The following is a 22,828-nucleotide window of genomic DNA, read 5'->3' as shown; positions in this document are numbered from 1 at the left end:
TTGATAACGATTCGAGAACAAAACAAATGTGCCTGTCCCAAGTCAGGAGCCTGTAATTCAGTGGTTGTCGTTTGTTTATGTGTTACATATTTGTTTTTTCTTTCATTTTTGTATATAAATAAGGCCGTTAGCTTTCTTGTTTGAATTGATTTACATTGTCTTATCGGGGCCTTTTATAGCCGACTATGCGGTATGGGCTTTGCTCATTGTTGAAGGCCGTACGGTGACCTATAGTTGTTAATGTCTGTGTCATTTTGGTCTCTGGTGGACAGTTGTCTGATTGGCAATCATACCACATCTTCTTTTTTAGACATAATCAGGTTAGCAGATCTATGTCACTTAAATTGGAAAAGAAACATTCAAAGCACGTAATTTTTCATAAAATATACACTTAACAAATAATCAATTTTTATCATATGATTTATTAGAAAAAAAGATTTATTATAAGGTAACCAAGCATGAACAAGTGAAAAAGACAAAATAATGAGTTTTGGAATTTATCGCACTGACTAAATATCACGGAACTTATTCATACAGTAAAAGTGAGTTGCAAGGCCCCATTATAACAGAATTCGAAACAATTACGATAATTGTACATTAAAACTTAAAAATATCCCCGTTATCAACGATTAAAGTGTCAGCCAAAAAAACTTGACGTGAAGGTTAGAATACACTAGGATTGTCACAAATAAATAACATATTTTGCTTATATATAATGTAATATTATGCACAGGCTGCTAATATTAGGAAAAAAATAAAAACAGATTCTCTTTTTAGTTACAAATTTTGAAAAAAGGAGAACAAAATATCGTACTTTTTATACAATATCAATGAATGTCAAATTATGTGAACAATAAAAGAGGGACGAAAGATACCAAAGGGACAGTCAAACTCATAAATCTAAAACAAACTGACAACGCCAACAGACTTTACAAGAATTCAACTATCAGTCTTATTTTTTTAAATGTACTTTTTAAAAACATCAAGAAGTAAATGAGATGAAATCAAAACCTTGTAGTACATTAATGTCAGGAGGGTATGTCTTCTGTTTTAACATCGACAGACATCGTTTCTACGTCGAGTGCCCTTATAACATTCAAAAACTGTTAGCCCTCTTGCTGCTTGAGGGCCACATTTGTCCATATTTTGATTTTTACCGAGCGCATGTGTATTAAATAGAGAATATCATATGGCTTTTTCAATATCGCATCCGTATCAACCCGAGTCACCAATATAATCCCAAGAGCTCTGCTCGAGGGATTATATTGGTTGGGGTTGATACGGTGTGTGATATTGAAAAAGCCATATCATAAACACTTTACTATATACATATACCTCAAGTAGATGTTTTTATGTGACATGACGTCATACAGATAAGGAGGTTTCAAATGACTTCATACAGATTAGGTAGCAATACACAGTTAGGAAAAAAACTTAAAATTGACACTCAAAATTTTTAAACACCCTCTTTCCCCTCCTTTCTAACAAAGAAGGCTTTATATGTGTGTTATGCATGTATATACTTATAGAAAGAGAATCTTCCATAGATTTGATTTCTAATGGTCATAAGGGTGAAATATAATCCCTCTTGGGTGTAACCATGGCAACAATCTGCATTTCTTAGATACAAAATATAGCAAAAAAGGGGGGTGAACATGTCACAAAAGTCTCCAAAATTTGGTCTAAAGGAAAATTTCAATCAATTACAGTGATACCTTTCCTGAATCCATAGGTTTATATCTATCAAGTGGTCCCAAAAAAATCATATGCTTATCTGCTCGTTTTTCCATAAAATTGAATTGAAAAGTTTATTAATTTTATGAATTTAATGTTTGCAAAAGTATAGATTGTTCTAAATGATAAGGATGTTCTGGTAACAAACAGAAAACCCTGGCCGTTTTTTGGCACGCCCTTTTTGTTTTCATCTTTTGGTCCTCGATGCTGTTCGACTTTGTGCTTGTTTCGGCTTTCAAACTTTTGTATCTGGGCATCACTAGTAGATCTTGTGTGGATAAAATGCACTTCTGGCGTATTAAAATTTTCAACTTGTTACCTTTTGTTGGCTGTCGTTCGTGTGTTTCTTTGTCAATTGTATTCTCCAATTTATTTATATTGTAGTCCTGTGGTGTTGAGTTGTCATCTTAATGTTATATTTCACATGGCTATAAAAGGGGAGGTTTGGCATGCCATAAAACCAGGTTCAACCCGCCATTTTTTTTTGCTTTAAAAATGTCCTGTACCAAGTCAGGAATATGGCCATTGTTATATTATAGTTCGTTTCTGTATGTGTTACATTTTAACATTGCGTCGTTTGTTTTCTCTTATTTTGAATGTAAATTCACATTGCGATAAGACGTGTCACGGTACTTGTCTATCCCAAATTCATGTATTTGGTTTTGATGTTATATTTGTTATTCTCGTGGGATTTTGTCTGTTGCTTGGTCCGTTTCTGTGTGTGTTACATTGTAGTGTTGTGTCGTTGTTCTCCTCTTATATTTAATGCGTTTCCCTCAGTTTTAGTTTGTTACCCCGATTTTGTTTTTTGTCCATGGATTTATGAGTTTGAACAGCGGTATACTACTGTTGCCTTTATTTAGTCAGTGAGCTAAATTCCAAAACTCATTATTTTGTCTTTTTCACCTGTTCCTTGATTGACTACCTTATGACAAATCTTTTTTCAAATAAATCATATACTAAAACGGATTATTTGTTTAATGCATACGATTTTTATTTTATGAAAATCTACGTGCTTTGATCTGTTCACCCATATCACCCTTTAGGAACATCTATGATGACCCAAAGTCAGAATCGGCACTCGACGTGAACTTGATGAACCTTTTGTCTTAAAGTAAACTTTTCAGAGTCATCGGTGTTATATCGTCTTGAACGTGTCTGCAATATTTGCAACTGGACGTCAAGGAATCAGCAATCAATCACTCAATCAATCGATGTGATATTGGATAGATATACATGAATACACATGTGATTGGTACATGTATATAAAAAAAGAAACGTATTCGTCCTAGGGTTAAGGTAGCACTAGTACACAGTTAGGAAAAAAAAACCTAAAAATTGCCACTCATAATTTTCATACACCCCCTTTCTCTTCCTTTCTAACAAATGAGGCTTAATATTTGTGTTATGCATGTGTATATTTATGGAAAGAGCATTTTACATAAATTTGATTTACAATAGTGATAATGGTGATAAATAATCTTTTTTTTTTGGTGTAACCATGGCAACAATCTGCCTTAAATTTTGTTAGATACAAAATATTACAAAAAAGGGGTGAACATGTCACAAAAGTCTGTAAAATCAAATTCAAATGCATTTTCTATTTTTGAAAATTTGAAATATGCCCGGATTTTGTTGTCGAAACATAGGTTGGTCGACATTAAGTTTCTGTTATGCACATATTACCCGCCATACAAAATCCCACCCTAAAAAATCGTGAAAAGATCACAATCAGCAAAAAGACACACATACTAACTACACAAGTCAAAAAGTCTGAAAAGACCAGTTTTTGTCTGAATTTGCATGAATTTTTACTCGACATTCTTTATTTGTTGGAATTATTTTAAAAAAAACCTGAACATAGTATGAATTTATCTAATAAGAGCATTAATTATGTAGAAAAATGATATATTGAACCTGGTTTTAAAGCTAGCTAAACCTCTCACTTGTATGACAGTCGCATCAAATTCCATTATATTGATAACGATTCGAGAACAAAACAAATGTGCCTGTCCCAAGTCAGGAGCCTGTAATTCAGTGGTTGTCGTTTGTTTATGTGTTACATATTTGTTTTTTCTTTCATTTTTGTATATAAATAAGGCCGTTAGCTTTCTTGTTTGAATTGATTTACATTGTCTTATCGGGGCCTTTTATAGCCGACTATGCGGTATGGGCTTTGCTCATTGTTGAAGGCCGTACGGTGACCTATAGTTGTTAATGTCTGTGTCATTTTGGTCTCTGGTGGACAGTTGTCTGATTGGCAATCATACCACATCTTCTTTTTTAGACATAATCAGGTTAGCAGATCTATGTCACTTAAATTGGAAAAGAAACATTCAAAGCACGTAATTTTTCATAAAATATACACTTAACAAATAATCAATTTTTATCATATGATTTATTAGAAAAAAAGATTTATTATAAGGTAACCAAGCATGAACAAGTGAAAAAGACAAAATAATGAGTTTTGGAATTTATCGCACTGACTAAATATCACGGAACTTATTCATACAGTAAAAGTGAGTTGCAAGGCCCCATTATAACAGAATTCGAAACAATTACGATAATTGTACATTAAAACTTAAAAATATCCCCGTTATCAACGATTAAAGTGTCAGCCAAAAAAACTTGACGTGAAGGTTAGAATACACTAGGATTGTCACAAATAAATAACATATTTTGCTTATATATAATGTAATATTATGCACAGGCTGCTAATATTAGGAAAAAAATAAAAACAGATTCTCTTTTTAGTTACAAATTTTGAAAAAAGGAGAACAAAATATCGTACTTTTTATACAATATCAATGAATGTCAAATTATGTGAACAATAAAAGAGGGACGAAAGATACCAAAGGGACAGTCAAACTCATAAATCTAAAACAAACTGACAACGCCAACAGACTTTACAAGAATTCAACTATCAGTCTTATTTTTTTAAATGTACTTTTTAAAAACATCAAGAAGTAAATGAGATGAAATCAAAACCTTGTAGTACATTAATGTCAGGAGGGTATGTCTTCTGTTTTAACATCGACAGACATCGTTTCTACGTCGAGTGCCCTTATAACATTCAAAAACTGTTAGCCCTCTTGCTGCTTGAGGGCCACATTTGTCCATATTTTGATTTTTACCGAGCGCATGTGAATTAAATAGAGAATATCATATGGCTTTTTCAATATCGCATCCGTATCAACCCGAGTCACCAATATAATCCCAAGAGCTCTGCTCGAGGGATTATATTGGTTGGGGTTGATACGGTGTGTGATATTGAAAAAGCCATATCATAAACACTTTACTATATACATATACCTCAAGTAGATGTTTTTATGTGACATGACGTCATACAGATAAGGAGGTTTCAAATGACTTCATACAGATTAGGTAGCAATACACAGTTAGGAAAAAAACTTAAAATTGACACTCAAAATTTTTAAACACCCTCTTTCCCCTCCTTTCTAACAAAGAAGGCTTTATATGTGTGTTATGCATGTATATACTTATAGAAAGAGAATCTTCCATAGATTTGATTTCTAATGGTCATAAGGGTGAAATATAATCCCTCTTGGGTGTAACCATGGCAACAATCTGCATTTCTTAGATACAAAATATAGCAAAAAAGGGGGGTGAACATGTCACAAAAGTCTCCAAAATTTGGTCTAAAGGAAAATTTCAATCAATTACAGTGATACCTTTCCTGAATCCATAGGTTTATATCTATCAAGTGGTCCCAAAAAAATCATATGCTTATCTGCTCGTTTTTCCATAAAATTGAATTGAAAAGATCGAGCGCAAAATCTTTGTTGATCACTACAATAATGTATGGACCTATGAACGGTACGGATAGGAAAATACGGACTGTCAATCATATAAATGGCATATAAAACATGTTAAAAACAATCTTAATGTTCATATAAACCCACTAAGAAGGCTATATTATTCTTCAATTATCTAAAAATCAATTTTATTGTACAAAAACTTTCATATTTAAAAAAATTCACAGGGGCCCTAATGCGAAACTAAACTTCTAACTGTGTATTGCTACCTTATAGGTTTGACATGACGTCATACAGATTAGGGATTTGAAAACCTTTGCAACAGTGACTGCAATCGATGACGTGACGTCATACAGATTAAAGGTGTGATAAAGTTTTTGTAACCGTGATGATATCGATATCATCAAGGATGTCTGATACAGCAAGCTTGCCAATGATTGTATTACACATACAATTTATCTGTATTTACTACTAAGTATATAATAATGTATTATATATTTCCAATATAATACCGGTTGCTTGATTGGTGGTTGCTCAATGTCTAGTGGCAAATATTTCAGGCATGTTCAAGACGATATAACATCAATGCTTCTGAAATGTTTCCTTTTTGTCAAAAGTTCTCCAATGTAACTTCATCAAGCTAACATCAAACTTCATTACTTACTGGGTGTAAAAACGTAGAGTAAGCAGATCCGGGTTAATGAAATTGATAGGACAATTGCAAGCAAGTAGTTTTTATTTAATAACCAATTTTGAAGTGTTTTATTTTTGAAACAGTTATTACTATCATATGTTTCATTTTAAAGAAAAAAGAGGTAACTTTTTTAATTATCAGTCAAGGAAAAAGTGAAAAGGACAACAGATTGGTTATCAGCTCACTGATCATCACTGGCTTACTATAACGAAACTTATGCATACCGTAGAAGTGAGTTATGCAAGGCCCGAATATTACAAATTTTTAAACAAATCTTATGAATAAACCATGTTTAACTTATCAAAGACTTAAATGTTAGTCATTAAAAGGTTATTATACGTATATCTTGTGTCGACAGTTCAAATTACAGCATTTTCACAAATAACATATATTCTAATAATATGAACCAATACACCAGCTGCTACAATTATAAATATACAAACGGGTCAGTTTCCTGGGGTATATGTACAAGGTTCTGCCTTTTTTATTCTCTCTGTCGTAGTATTTGCCTAAATTTATTTTAAAATGTTTTCACCCTTCACTGAGACGCTTGGTGTTTAGTTAAGTATACACTATGTACCTTGTATACGTTTTGTCGGTTCTCTGTATGTCTGCAGTGAAGGATCAATGCAATTGAATGGGAACATATAATGGTTGGAACCCCTCCCCTTTTTATCCTAAGTTGGAACTCCCTTTTAAAACGGCTGGATCCGCCCCTTGTCTGTAGGTAAAATAACTTGACCTTGTTAAAACGGGACACTGAGTGGAAATGTAAATAGTTTTTTTTCTGCTTTTTGTTTTGATAAACAACAATATTAATAACAACGCATTATGTTTATTATTGAATATAACAATAAAAACATAGGTTTACATACAAAATAACTATGATCTCTTGCTTTCAGTTCTCTAGCAACCAACGTCATTCCGCCAAAAGTTTCCTGAAATTATAAGAAAAAATGCGTTCGACTGATATTTTTTTCTACTGAAAATATAAATTTATGTTTAGTAATCATAAGCGTTCTTTATACAGAATCAGAATTATAAAAATATTGTTTACTGAAAATATAAATTTATGTTTAGTAATCATAAGCGTTCTTTATACAGAATCAGAATTATAAAAATATTGTTTTACTTAATATGTATGTAAGACTCAGATCGACGTCCGGTCTCAAATCGACGTCCAAATCTGACGTCACAATAAAATAACATTCATTCCAAATCGACGGCCAATTTTATGTCTAATCGACGTCCATTCTTTTGGTTTCTCTAATCGACGTCCAATTTTAAGCTTCTCAAATCAACGTCCGTTTGGACACAAAATATGAAATTTAACTGAACCGGCAAAAGCAGCTGAAACCGTTAGATTTTTAAACAAAATTGTGACAAATAAGATCTATCAAAGAAAAAAAAAACATTTATGTAAACAGGTAGTGAAATCAGTTTTTAAATTTTAGAGACTACGTGAAAATAAGGAGATATGGTATGATTTTCAATGGGACAACTATCCACCAGAGTTCAAATAAAGGGGATGTCAGCGTCGATTATAGGCATCCGTACGGCTTTTAACAATGATAAAAACCCATACCGTTAAAGGTTATAATAGGCCACGACATGAATAATGTAAACAATTCAAATTATAAAATTAACGGTCTTATTAATAAAAAAAAAAACAATTCCGAAAAACAAAAATGACAGACATAAATCATCGAAAACCATTGCACTTCAGTCCCATAAAGAATATGTCGGGGTTAAACATGTGTGTGCGCACTTAACCTAGACCAGTGGTGTAACAGCACAACATAGAACATACTACCAATTTCTTGCGTATATGATTCACTCCAGGTTTAAAACTTAGACATTTGTTGAAAATATCTTACAGAGTCAGAATTATAATTCTCTCAAAACAATTCGCTGTACTTCTTTATTTTGTCAATTGTTGAAGACTGAATAATGCCCTCTAGATGGCGTTTGGTCTCTTTGTCGTTGGGTTGCTTTTACCCTTAAATGCATGTCATTTATTAATAGGAATAGGAATGACACACTATTATGTAGATCGAGTGTATTAACTTTTTATCAAAATAAACATTTTAAAATATGCATGTTCCCTATTTCGGGTTGAAAAAAAATCTATATGGAAAGTATCATAATGTTTGAAAGTTTAGTTGTCGTAAGAACCCAACAAAACACGTACATGTATAAGTGTAAATTAAGTCTAGTAATTTATTATTTATTGATATTGGACATCGATTATAAAAGACGACTACAATCAATCGGACGTCGGTTGTCACATTGGACGTCGATTGGAGAAACCAAAATATTGGACGTCGATTTGAGGAACGGACGTCGATTTGAGAAACAGACGTCGATTAGAGGCCGGACGTCGATCTGAGTCTAACATGTATAATATGTGTATTTGTATTCTTTTGTTAATTTAAGTTGACTGATGTTCGCCATGCGTGTTTTTCCTTTCACAATTCGTAATATTAAAAATCTTAATTCTTTTATTAGTCTATTGAATTTAACTTTCAGTTGGACCTCGGGATTGCATATAGCGGTCGAATATATAAAAAAAAAGAAAAAGATGTGGTATGATTGCCAATGAGACAACTGTCCACAAGAGACCAAAATGACACAGACATTAATACAACTATATGTCACCGTACGGCCTTCAACAATGAGCAAAGCCCATACCGCACAGTCAGCTATAAAAGGCACCGATATGACACTGTAAAACAATTCAAACGAGAAAACTAACGGCCTTATTTATATAAATTTTATAAAATAAACTGTTATAAACAGAGATATGTCTCGCTTTTTTGTAACTTCGATAATACAAATGTTGAAATAAAAAATAGCAACACTTTAACATATAATTAGTTTAGCAAATATTCAAATGGTAATGAGATGTGCCAATATTAATACAACTGCCTACAAAGTATCATTGACCTACCACTATGGGCTCCCCATAAACTGACCTACATGAAAACTAAGCAAACGTTTCAAAGTCCATGACTGAAGGGGCGGGGCCAAATATTCTCCATGGAAATGAGGTATGCCAATGCTTATACAACTGCATACCAATTATCATTAACCTTAGACTAGTGGTTCCCTGTAAAATGACCTAAGCACAAACTAATACATTAAAATTAAGCAAAAATTTCAAAGTCAATAGACCATGAATGAGGGGGCGGGGTCAAATAATCTCCATGGAAATAATATATGCTGATGCTTCTACAACTGCAGACCGGTTATCATTACTTTATCACTAGTGGTTTCCCATACACTGACCTTTTCAAACTAATACATGAAAACTAAGCAAAAGTTTCAAAGTCAATAGACCATAACTGAGGGGGCGAGGTCAAATAATCTCCATAGTAATGAGATGTGCCAATACTTATACAACTGCATACCATAAACTAGACCTAGTCACAAACTAATACATTGTTGTTGACGCCGCCGTCGCCGCCGACGCCGAAAAGACCATACCTATGTCTCGCTTTTTGACTCATGTGTTGTCCGATTAACCAACTACCTAAATAGGCATGGTGACAAGTTCCTGATTCAGCGGCCTAATGTATATGTCAATAAATTCTAAAAAATGTGTCTAATCCTTAAAATTCTCTACCCAATTATTCTTATTCACATGTCTCACGAATGAATAAATACAAAATGTATCACAAATAATTCGACATATTTTTTTTACGTAGGTTGCCAAATTAGTTTCACGAATATGATCAAACGAAGAGTAAACCAAGGAAAACAATTCTAATGTACCAATCACATTCATGTATCTATTCATATGGAAATTGTTTAAAAGAATTATAAAGATGGGACGGATAATATCTAGAAAATAAAATTACTCAAATATACTAAGATATAATTCTTATATGATTTGCATATTAGGGAATACGTTGATATGATTGGTCGAGAGGACTTTCGGTCGTTGATCTTGAAGTTGGTTATTTTTCGATATATATATTAACTTTATTTCCTTCTTATCGAAGATTTTGGATGTATTAAACAGTTTTGTACAATAATAATATTTACATATTGGTCAAGACATCAGAGTTATTAAATTATTTAAATGTCATATATTGATAAGAGTGATTGAATCAATTGAATGTCACTTTAAAGTAAATGATAATACTGAATCAGTTGAATGTCACTTTAAAGTAAATGATAATATTTCAGAAGGTAAGTTAACTGTTATAAAAAACGCTGCACATCCGTTGAACATGTGTAATACAAGTTTTTGAGAAATAAATACTGTTATCATTATCCAGATCATATTCCGTATAACATGACAAAAGTGTTGCTGTGAATGTGGATGACGTTAGATTGTCTAGATACACACTGAACACAATCGGATTAATACTTATTAAGTCCTCCCAAAGCTTCGCTCTTAAGTCTGATAGACGATCGCACACACACACATGATATGTTCAATAACGTTATAGAAAAACTGTCCACATTTATCGCATAAGAGAGGCGACTTTTCTGTTCGGATGACGGAACATAGGTCAACAATATATTTAGCTCCTTCTCTGAAGTTAGGATTAGTTTTAGCAATGACCCAAGCTCTGTGTGGTACAATGTGTTTGTGAATTTTACGGAAAATTTCAAAGTCACTGTCAACTGATATTCTTTGTTGCCATCTGTTGTTTTCAGAATTCGCTATGGAAGTGGAAATATATCTGTTCCATACAGCTTTACTTGGGAAGCTGCCTGATTTCACGAAATCTTCAACAAAGTTTATCAAATCGTATTTAACGGCTATTCTGATTAGATCTGGTACAAAACCATCTTGCTTTTTGACACATTTGTTTCTAAATTCTAAACGTCGTAGTAATAGTATACGTTTTGGTAATAAGTTATTGTCCATTCTACATAATCTTCCAAAAAATTGTAACTTGCACTTGTCAATATAGCACTCCACAGGAAGCCAACCGAGTAGGCTTGTGCACTTGTCGGATCGTGTTCGTGCAGGAAGCCCTTGAATTATTTTACATATATATTTGTGAGAACGTTCTAACATTGTTAATTCAGTATTTGAAAGACCATACCAAAGCTCACAAGCAAACATTGCCTTTGGATAACACATCTGAAATACTATTTTGGAGCACGTTAATGGATTGAGGAAGGATGGGTGTATTCCGGATTTCATTACAGATAACGCAGTTGCACGCAAAATTCGGCATGCATTTAAAGTTCTTGACATGCTCTTACATTCGGCATTTAATATAATTCCAACATGCTTAGTTGATGTTACTACTGGAATGTCCGCTCCGTAAAGTTTCAATGGTTGACTTATGGTAGCACATTTTGAAGAACAAAATTTCAGTACTTCACTTTTTGCTGATGAGAATCTGAAGCCCCAATTTTTGCTATATGTTTGGCAAATATCTATTAAAGTTTTCATACCTTTTGATGTTGTAGATATAAGAGCGATGTCGTCCGCTTGTACGGTACTGCTTACGCGAAGATTGAATAGCATACTTCCATAAGGACTTTCATCTAATTGTCTAAGAAGATCATTAATGAACACTAAATAAAAAACAGCAGACAGCACTCCACCTTGTCTTACGCCTCTTTTGAGGTTGAACCATTTTGAACACTTTCCTTTAAATTGCACACAGCTTCGCATATTCTGGTACATTTCATAGATCAACAGCCAAGTTAAACCCCGAACTCCATATATATACAACTTAACTAATAGTCCTTTGTGCCATAGAGTATCAAATGCTTTCATGCTGTCCAGAAGTGTGACGATAATATTGCTATGACGCTCTAAGTTATGGTGTACGACTTATTTTTTTTTTTATCAGATATCAAATTTCATTGAGAACATATTTCTGTGTTAACTAACAAATATATGCATGCGCAAGGCCCATTCAATGACATAAATATACAATTGACGTGTGATAGAGGTAACGAGTGTGAAGAAATATATTCCCTATCTCCTATTTTAATGAATACTATAGGATTAAACGATCCTATAGTATTCATCAGAGGTTACGAATCTCTTCAGTTGTTATTTTTTTGTCGTTGGATTTCTGTCTCAAAGACGTTTACAATAAATTGCGTTTTTATCAATATCAAAACCAATTTCTAATTATTATTTTATTCTTTTCCTGGAGTATTGACCCTTAATTCGAATTCGAAATTCTTTTTACACTAGACCATTTGTAGACCCTTAAGCGCGTATTTTCGCAGTACTCAATTGCCGAGCATCAAGCACAATTTTACTCAGACGTAGTTATCTTATAAACGAGTTCATTTTTCCATGCACGTATTTATACACAACAATTACATTTTCTTTATTCCGTGTAACATTAGCATGGTGCTTTTTCAATAAACTGAATAACATATTGAAATATTCCGAAATAAGACGTGTGGTTGTAGAAAATAAAACACAACCCTCACCATTATTTTGACTCTCTTGGGCATTTACATCTTTCTTCTGGTGGAATATCCTTCAAAGCCTGTTCAATATGTTTTCCACAACCTGAAAAAATATCCCATTTGATTAAAAACAAAAACAAAAAACAAACCAGGGAAAAATGTCATAAAACTTGGGTATCACATGCAGTAATACATCGTAACCATGATGAATGTTGATTGATATTCAGAAAAATAAAAATAGTACGGTTTCTACAGAAAAATACATATAATATAATGAGTAAGGCATATTAACTGATTTTTTATAGTTCAACTTTGTTCTTATATTGTATCCTAGATTATGCTGAGTTTTCGCGTACCCACAAAATGGTTTAACCCTGTATCTATCCCAAATCAGCCTGCAATTTAATGATTTTCGTTTGCCGATGTAAATCATATTTGTTTTGCGTTTATTGATGCGTACACAAACTAGGCCGTTACTTTTCTTGTCTTAATTGTCGTACATTTGACATTTTGGACCTCTTATAGCTGACTATACAGTTTGGGTTTTGAACTATAAAATACGTTTGTCTGTTTAACCTATGTTAAAAATGGATCTTTATCAAATAATAGACTATGGTTAAAACTCGATAAAAACTTCTTTGGATTGTCTGACGACATATATATATGTGCTGTATATATTCCTCCTGTTAGTTCTACTCATTATGATGATGATTTTTTACAACTTGAAAAAGAAATAAACATTTTTTCTAAAAAAGGGAAAGTTGTACTTTTAGGAGATTTTAATTCTAGAACTGGAGATAAATTAGACTATATTAAAGATGACAGCCTAGACATAAATAATTTTGCTCAAACTAATCTATTACCAGATGAATATAAAATAGATAACTGTTTTAATAGATATAGCTGTGACAAAGTTGTCAACGGACAAGGTGTAAATTTACTTGATTTATCTACATCGTCAAGCCTACGTATATTAAATGGTAGATATATTGGTGATATAATGGGAAATTTTACTTGTATGACAAGCAATGGTTCAAGTGTTGTAGATTATGCTATTGTAAGTGAGAGTCTCCTTTCCTCAGTTGAATATTTTAAAACACATGAGTTTAATTATCTATCAGATCATGTAAAAATTGAGATTTTCTTGAAATGTATGCAAAGAGAATATAATTTTGATATCTTTGAAAATTCAAATTGGTCTAGCTATAAATCGTTCAAGTGGGACTCACAAAAATCAAAATTAAAATTGCTTGACCATTTATCAGATGAAACTGTTCTGAACAATATTTTAAACTTTGAAATGCAAACCTTCAGTAATGACCAAAGAGGTGTTGATGATGAAACAAATAAACTAACAACTATTTTATGTAATTTAGCTGAAAATTCATGTGTAATTAAAAGAAAAAACTTTAAGAAGAGTAAACCAAAAAATAAACAACCGTGGTCAGATAATGCAATAACAGATTTAAAACATCAAATAAATGCCATCGGCAGAAATATTAAAGCAAATCCATTTGATAAAACATATAAAACTAGATATTTTAACCTTCTAAAAACTTTTAAAAAGATGATAAAACAAAAAAAAGCTAAATATAAAACGGATATTTTTAAAAAACTTGAAAACTGTTTTAAAAATAATTCAGAGGAATATTGGAAAATTCTTAAAGAAATGAAAAAGACCACAAAACATGAAGATAATTCTGAAGAAATATTTAAAAACTTAGAAGAGCTAGAAAAACATTTTCAAAACCAAGGAAACTGCTCTTCTGTCAACAAAGAATTTAAAAAAAACATAGAAACAGAATTTAAAAACATTGAAGATAAAATGTTATATTTAAACACCACTGACAAACCTTTTACAATATCAGAGGTTAAAATTGTTATAAATAAACTAAAAACAGGTAAATCTTCAGGACCTGATAAAATCTTAAATGAAATTATTAAATTCAGTAGCCCTGTTACACTTAAATCTTTTACAAAACTTTTCAATGCTATACTAAAATCTGGATGCTATCCTAAACTATGGGAAAAATCATATATTATCCCAATTCATAAATCAGGAGACAAATATGATTTAAATAATTATAGAGGAATTGCTCTAATGAGCTGTTTGTCAAAAGTATTTAGTGCATTGTTAAATAATAGACTAAATAAACATATGGAATCCAAATATAACCACTCACAGTTTGGATTTCGAGAGAATCATAGAACTTCTGATAGCTTATTTATTCTTAAATCTATTATAAATAAATACCTTCATAAAAATAAAAAGAAAATATATATTTGCTTCATAGACTTTAAAAAAGCCTTTGACTCTCTTTGGCGGCTAGGACTAATGTATAAATTGTGTAAACTAGGAGTTGGTAAACACATCTTTAACATTATTAAAGCACAATTCGATCATACTCTTGGTTCTTTCAAACATAAGAACTCAGAGTCTAAACATTTTATTATAGATAAAGGTGTAAGACAAGGAGATTCTTTAAGCTCCACTTTATTTAATATTTTTATTAATGACTTAAGTCAGATATTTGAAAAGCCAAACTCTACCCCTGTAAAACTTATAAATTCAGACATAGGAAGTCTTCTATTTGCAGATGACTTAATCATATTATCAGAGAGCGAAAACGGTCTGCAAAATAGTTTAAATAATCTCTCTGAGTATTGTGATAAATGGCAATTAACAGTTAATACAAAAAAATCTAAAACCATGATACTACAAAATAACCCAAGTAAAATAAATAAACCCTTTTTGAAATTTAAAGGAAAATACCTTGATAAAGTATATGAATATAAATACCTAGGATGTGTTATAACATCTAATGGCAGTCTAACTAGTTGTAGTTCAGATCTTGCAAAAAAAGCAAGAAAAGTTTTATTTGCTATTAACTCTTACTCATCAGGCTTTGGACAACTTCCTGTGAGAGTGTCTTGCAACCTTTTTGAAACTTTGGTCAAACCTATTTTAACATATAATAGTGAAATATGCTATATGGACACTTATATTCAATTTTATAGAGCTAAACTCCGAGCTAACAAAAATAGCTCAACACCAGATGCTATTCATTTTATTGATAAAACTGTTTTAGAAAAAACCCAGCTACATTTTATGAAACAAGTACTGGGGACAAAAAGAAGCTCAACAAATCTAGCTGTTAGAAATGAACTAGGACTTTTGCCATTAGAAACTTTCATAAAAACCCAAACTATGATGTACCTATCTAGATTAAATAATGAAAATCTAAACCCACTTCTTAATGAAGCCTTTAAATTAACTAAAAGTTTAGATACCAAGGGAACATACTCTTGGTATACTTTTGCAAAAAATGTGTCACAAGATATAAATATTGACATTAAACTTATTGAGGAAACTAAAACTTTAAAACAGACTAAAATGTTAAAACCCCAATTAAAAAAAAGTTATATCAACTATTATCAAACTGTTATTGATGATAAAATAAATAACTTAAATGAAAATAATAAAATATATCTATATAAATTTCTTAAATCTAATATAAATAACCAAATGCAATACTACCTATCACACCCAAGTAAAGAGACAAGAAAAATGTTAACCAAATTTAGAATAAGCGAACATTGTCTCTTCATAGAAACTGGACGATATACCAAAATACCACGAAATGAAAGAAAATGTAAAATATGTAATATCTTAGACGATGAATTTCATTTTTTCTTCAACTGTAAAATAAATAAAAATATAAGAGAAATCTTTCTAAAATATTATATACAAAAATATGTAAATTTTAATACACTTAATTTTACTGATAAACTCGTAATAATACTTAATCCATCAACACCAAATGATGTAAAAGCAGTTGTTTCTTTTATTAAAGAGTCATTAGAACTGAGGAAAGGAGAACAGTAACTGTTTTTATAATATTTCTTATAATATTGTCGAGTTTTCATTATGTTTCATTATGTTTGTTTGTCAATGTATTTGCCACAACCAAAATTGGTTTTTGTATGTTTTGCAAATAAAGATATTATTTAAAAACATGGATTTTTGCAAAATGTAGAAAATCGGAATAAAATGCATACTCAATACAGGCCAATGTATTTGGAAATAAGAGTCATATAACAAATTCTAAATAATATCTAGAAAATAAAATTACTCCGATATACTAAATGTATTCATCAGAAGTAACGAACCTCATCAGTTGTTATTTTTTTTGTCGTTGGATTTCTGTCTCAGAGACGTCGTTAAAACTAACGAAGATTGCATACAACATTGCTTCAAATTCCTCTAGAACAGAACCCAAGTGTAAAGTCTTCAATCAGTATTGGTAGTTTATTACATTACTTACCTGACCAGGTTGGCTTGTTGCATTTTTCACAGGTTACTTTGGAACACATTTTTTCCTTCGCGCTCAGCAATAACTATTGACGTTGTCAATGGTTGTAATTGTGGATTGGTGTTGCTAACGTCCGGTTGTCAAGGAAGGATGCGCTGTGCAACTTCCATCTAAACAAAAGCAGCCGTCATGCATGACATAGGCACTTGCATGCATGGCTGCTTGTACTGGTCGAAATTTTAATATTTGAAAAAAAAATACACAAAACAGAACTAAATATATATTGCTGATTATGAACAGTTAAGATAGCTCATTAACCTTTACATCCTTTCGATCCTATTTACTTATATTTTTTGTAATTCAAAACGTTCTCAGAAAGTTTGTGACGGATTTACACTAATCTGTTAGAGTGATATGTGTACTGATTGATACTTTCTTTTGTCGCGTGATCGGGGAGAATATTAGTCATTTTGCCATTAATCAGTGGTGAACTAAATTTAACGCAGATATTTTCTAAACCGGTGTTTAATTTTGCGTAGGCATTTTCTAAACCGATATAAAATTCCGTACACCCCTGATCGTACCAAGATAACGAATTTATTTCGTATGAAGCGTTACTCTGTTTATGTCACATCTGAGACAATACAATTAAGAAATAATTATAAAGTACTTCCTCTATAAAAAAATTACGGTGTTTATATGCAAATGTTGCTTTTTTAATTGGGGGTGCGAAAGTTTATTATTTTTGTAATTTTGCTTGTTTCTCTCGATTTTTACAAGAAGCAATATTAAAATTGGGTTTATTTATTTTGACATTTTTTTTTTGTTTGGGGTATTTTGGCCATGTTTTATCCAAGGGTGAAGTATGTAGGATCTTATTTACTCAAGAAAATTACCCAATTTGTTTGCAAGATTCTTGATCAATCATAGAAAATAATCAGCCTATAACTGCTTACATCCACTTCATTTGAACTCAGGTGGAATGATTTTTTTAAAGCCGTAAATTGTATTAATATTAGATATGTATTATTCAGGTAACTACCCCCCCCCCCCCCCCCCCCTCCCCCCAAACAAAAATAAATAGAAAAGAAAACAACAGCTTACAAAATACATTTAATTTTTTTATTGTAAACTATATTTCATTTTGAATAAAAACATCTTATACAATTTAAAATAAAATTCAGAGACAAGCATTAAGGGCATATGATACAGCTATGATCCCAAGATGACTTTTTTTTCAAGACAATTTGCATGCAAGCTATGTTATACATAGTAAATACAAGTATGTTATAAAAAAAATACCTTGATGTGCTGTACATGAGGATACATGAGGTCGAAATTTAGGACATTTACTCAAAAGTTCTGTGTTTTGGACATAAAAAAATTATTCTTGGGATAGACATCACACACTTTTTTATGACGTTGTCAAACAGATAACGTTTGTTTATTTTTTTATCTCTGCGAATAACAACATTATAACCTTTTATTTACCGACTGAAGCACAGACGAACCCTTCTCCTTAACGCTTCGTTATCTCGCGTTATTTGTTCCCTTCTAGCGAGAGTCAGTGGAGCTAATTTATGTAAATAACGAGTCTGCCCTTATGACATTATGTTTCTATTTTCTTAAAAACCTTTTAATGAAAAAGATATTCAAACATGACAAATGTAGTTGTATTAATTTCAAGCTTCGTGTAAAACGCGATGGTCACTTGTTTTTAGTACGTAACATAAAGTCTTTATAGAAGTTCGAGATAACACAAAAATATTTGTTGTTCTCATTTTGATCCTGAAAGTAAAACTTTACAACTAAAACGTCTGCATAAGTCTATTTAAAAAATGAGTGTTTCTTTTTGTAACTTAATTGAAGTGTACAAGTGTTGACAGAAGCAAATTGTGTATGAAGCGCGGAAGCGCTGAAGCGGTCCACTCTAAAATTGTGTGCATGATAATTTATAAATATAGTTAATTTTTGGAGATTTTCACTAAGTTGATAAATACAAAATTAGATTTTCCTTTTGTCCGTTATTTCATCTCAAAGTTACAAGAAGTCGTCTTTTCAGATAAGACGAAATTAACCTTCTATTCGATAGACACTTATAAATATCAATCGTACTTGTTGACCATTGTTAAAGATTACAAAAATATAGTGCTGAACTATAATATAATCATAATAGATAAGAGGAATAAATGGTGATTGGGACTGCGATGTCTGCATATTTATTCACAGCTTTTTATTTATGCACAGCAATTATTTTATTGGGTAAGATTTTATATCTACATGCAAACACTACAAATAAACATTATTGATAGATAATAAAACAATAAGGAGGTAAAAACAAATAAGAGTGTCAATACATATAGCATACTTATTTGGCAATAGTAGTTTAACATTTTTAATGTTACAATTGATTGATTGATTTTTGGTGTTTTAACGCCCCTTTTAACGATATTTTAATGTTTACGAAGTACATTTTGTATGAAGTGCGTTATTGTCGAAATATTTATTTGAAATTGATTCGCATTTGTTTAATTACGAGACATTATTTTAGGAAATGTAAATGCTGAATGTCCGTATGGATGGCACCATTATGACCTATCCTGTTATTTCTTTAGCACTGACAATTATAGTTGGCTAAATGCGCAAGTAAGTAGTCCTATTCTATTTGCAATCATTTACACTAACTTTTATCTCTACTCAATCAATGTCAATTATATGTTATACATTCAGTCAATATTTTGATTTATAACACTTTTCTTAAAATGTCCGTATATTGAATTAGAAATGAGTTAGACATTTAAACGTTTTTCTACTCCCTCTTAGATGGACATGACTTTCATTTTTAGTGGGTTTTTTTCAGGTTATATTCATATATAGCTCTTCAATTGGTCCTGTTCTTTTACATTGTTGGCTTTCAAATATTCGACTTTGAGACTTTTTGATGATTCAGAAGTAAACAGAATAGCGCCTCGAACGCATGAAATTGTTAGGCCTTATTGTTGTTTCATTTATTTTTAATTTTATTTTTTTAACATGGAAGTAAATAACGACACGTTCATAATTTGGAAACCGAGTGATGTCAAGTGTGGCTGTGCTCGCAACCACAGGAAGCTAGCTCCTCCTTAGCAACAACACATTACTGCTGGTTTGAATACGACAGCTTAAAAATAACAACTATTAACGAATTTCCTGGAGTCTGTTAATAAATTAAACCTAATCGACATTATAATAGAAAAACAAAGGCTGTAGAATATCTATCCAGCAGTACATACACAGCAAAAACACACAAAAAGCAAACGAAATGCATCTACTTCAAGTTTAATAGAGTCCTTAGCACCGGCTTCAGCGGAATTCTTTCAAAAATATTTCGAATACTCTTTATAAGATGTACCTCAATGAATTGTTTACCCGAAGAGTAAGCGGCAGTCTGGTTGTATTTAATGTCCTGTTAGACGATTCTAATTCATTAATGATCGTTACATTAATTTGCAATATACATTTTTATAAGAAATGGATTTTTTTCGCAGAACAGCTGTCGCGGACATGATGCGAGACTTGCTGAAGTTTATAATAAAGCACAGTCGGACTATCTAATGCTGATGGCCAGAACATTAGGAAAAGGTAGATATTCCCAATCGGGTATTGACCCTTATTGGTTAATTTGTAAAATAAAAAGATTTGTATTACCAAAAAAGTCATACATCTCATTAAAGGTCGTATTTATTTGAGAGTTATCGAATCAAATTAACTGTGATGAAGTATACACTGAACGATTGGTTGTTCTCACGTGCTTACCGTTAAGTAGCAAATAGTTCATGTATAATCAAAAAAAAAAAGGAGAAGAAATGCAAGTTAACAAAAAAAATAAAGGAAGATTGTTTGGTTGACACGGATAAAGAGAGGGACTTAAGACTGGTATCGGAAAATTTGTTCTCGTTGGATAGCGACAGTTTTGCCTTGCAACTACGAACCCATTCAAAAATTGTTGCAATGAGTCTCTTGCAGAGAACCTTGCACTCTCTCTACAAGAGGCATTGAATTAAATGTTTTTCTTCTGATCGGACGTGTTGTGTAATTGGCAGAATGGAGAAGTCCAGTGATGAATTCAGTAAACCATTGGTGTTAAGAGATTATGAAATATAGAGAAAGAAAGAAACTAAGAACAAATACTCTTAACTACTGTCTTAGCGATGTTTTTTTGTCTATCACATTAGCGATTTTGTTGAGTATTTTTTTTCTGGTACAATCCTTTGGTTTGAGGTATCATAAATTATACTAACAGTTTAATAACATGAAACCATTTTTGATTGGCATCCCCAAAAGCGAAAAAAGCAACCTCAACGTGAATTTATTTATGTATGGTTTTTTTTCAAACAAACATGTCGACAATTCGTTAAAACTATTCACAACAGCTGATAAAAAAGGTCGAAAGAAAGTATGGTTTTCTTATTGGCAATCTTTAGATAGAAATTTATGAATGATAAATTCAGCAATCCTTCCTTCTAAAATATATGTTTAAATGCTTCAATGTTAATCAGTATACACATTCACCCAACCAACAGGACAACATGATTTTAGATTTTGGATTGCAAAAACACCTGCTGGCACTCTGAAGAATAATTCATCCCTGCATTAGTCTATGTGAAAATTCGCCTTTTGAAAAGTCTGAGTCCACACTTCCATTAAAAATATTTGTTTATTCCAGATCATAATTATTGGTTAGGTGGCAGAGACGATGTGGATGAAGGAACATGGATGTGGTCATCAACAGATGAGTTTTTCACATATACAGACTGGTACCCAGAACAACCAAATAATTACTTGGGTAACCAGGATTGTTTACACATGCACGCTTCTTTCAATATGAAATGGCAGGATGAATCGTGTACCCATCTAGGCAGATACATATGTGAAAAAATGTAAGTTAATGCGCAGGTTGTGTTGAGGTATAGAATACCATAAATCATAATCTATGACGAAATGTTAGCTACATCTTGTCCTTTTAACAAAAATACTGTGAATTCATTTATTTTCGTTAGTACCAATTTTCGTGGATAAAGGAAGACTTGTATGGTCGTGGATATTTAATTTCGTGGTTTTGCAACGGTATGCATACAAGCCTATAGAAAACCTGTCATTCGTTGAAAATTTAATTTCTTGGTTTACCTGTACCCACGAAATCCACGAAAATGAGTGACCAACGAATAATAATGAATCCACAGTAATCATTTAATCTCTATTCAATTTAAGGAATCACATTTGAATATTACGATTTTTATTCGTCACAAGTTTTTTCCACGACATGGATCCTGTATGTTGACCTCTTAATGTCGTGTGTAAGTATTGTCGCTAGGTTGATGTCTCATTGACCTTTACACAATGCTTTCAAATTCATTACGGATTTAACTTTTAAAACAGATCAGTGTTGATCACTTTAAAAAGTGCAAGATTTCCAGAAATGTCAATAAATATGTCGTAATAAATTCGCTTATTTACATTTACCTGATATGCTAACTCTTTCTTTTGATTTATTTTTTAGATATCCTGAAAGTACAGCTAGTTCGCCTCCAATAATAGGATAATGACATCTAATTACAATGCAAATGAGTTAATAAAATATAGAACTTATTGGTTGCACTCTGTGTGCTTTGGAGAGCGCGATATGATGATGCTTTATATACTTTACTGATATGACTAACTTAAAATATAACAAATCTATCTAAAAATGTCCGTTTTGGGTTTTGAAATTATAAAGTAATTAAGTCTTTAACTAAGATCTCGTGAACGTTTGCGTTTGATGAATTAGGCTATTATCTGTTGTTTGTCTGTTTGTCTGCTGGTATTTTTCTTTTTAAATGCTTCTTTTTATAATTTTATTGGGTTGTCCAAGCGTTGACCGAAACACATTT

The 22,828-nt window shown here is 31.8% G+C and overlaps 1 protein-coding gene and 1 long non-coding RNA gene across 2 annotated transcripts; one reads left to right on the top strand and one right to left on the bottom strand.

Moving 5' to 3' along the window:
- Positions 1-7,023: 7,023 nt before the first annotated feature.
- Positions 7,024-17,088, bottom strand: LOC139511543 (uncharacterized). Its single transcript, XR_011662040.1, has 3 exons — positions 16,932-17,088; positions 12,628-12,709; positions 7,024-7,142 (listed from the first exon to the last, which is right to left on the bottom strand). It is a non-coding gene; the product is annotated as an uncharacterized lncRNA (long non-coding RNA).
- Positions 17,089-19,040: 1,952 nt separating this feature from the next.
- LOC139510495 (perlucin-like) lies at positions 19,041-22,545 on the top strand. The gene is made up of 5 exons (XM_071297070.1): positions 19,041-19,181; positions 19,471-19,565; positions 20,447-20,540; positions 21,625-21,838; positions 22,459-22,545. The coding sequence occupies exons 1-5, from the start codon at positions 19,109-19,111 to the stop codon at positions 22,499-22,501; spliced, it is 519 nt and encodes a 172-aa protein (XP_071153171.1). The 5' UTR covers positions 19,041-19,108; the 3' UTR covers positions 22,502-22,545.
- The last annotated feature ends 283 nt before the right edge of the window (positions 22,546-22,828 follow it).

The sequence above is a fragment of the Mytilus edulis genome, chromosome 2, assembly GCF_963676685.1.
Source record: "Mytilus edulis chromosome 2, xbMytEdul2.2, whole genome shotgun sequence".
Taxonomy (NCBI): domain Eukaryota; kingdom Metazoa; phylum Mollusca; class Bivalvia; order Mytilida; family Mytilidae; genus Mytilus; species Mytilus edulis.
Note: the sequence above shows the minus strand (reverse complement) of the source record. Positions and strands in the feature narration are given on the sequence as shown.

Excerpts from the sequence above, each read along its gene's own strand:
- LOC139510495 (XM_071297070.1), top strand. The coding sequence starts at position 19,109 with ATGGTGATTGGGACTGCGATGTCTGCATATTTATTCACAGCTTTTTAT. Across the intron at positions 19,182-19,470 it reads CACAGCAATTATTTTATTGG|GAAATGTAAATGCTGAATGT; the intron begins GTAAGATTTTAT and ends ACATTATTTTAG. Across the intron at positions 19,566-20,446 it reads ATAGTTGGCTAAATGCGCAA|AACAGCTGTCGCGGACATGA; the intron begins GTAAGTAGTCCT and ends TTTTTTTCGCAG.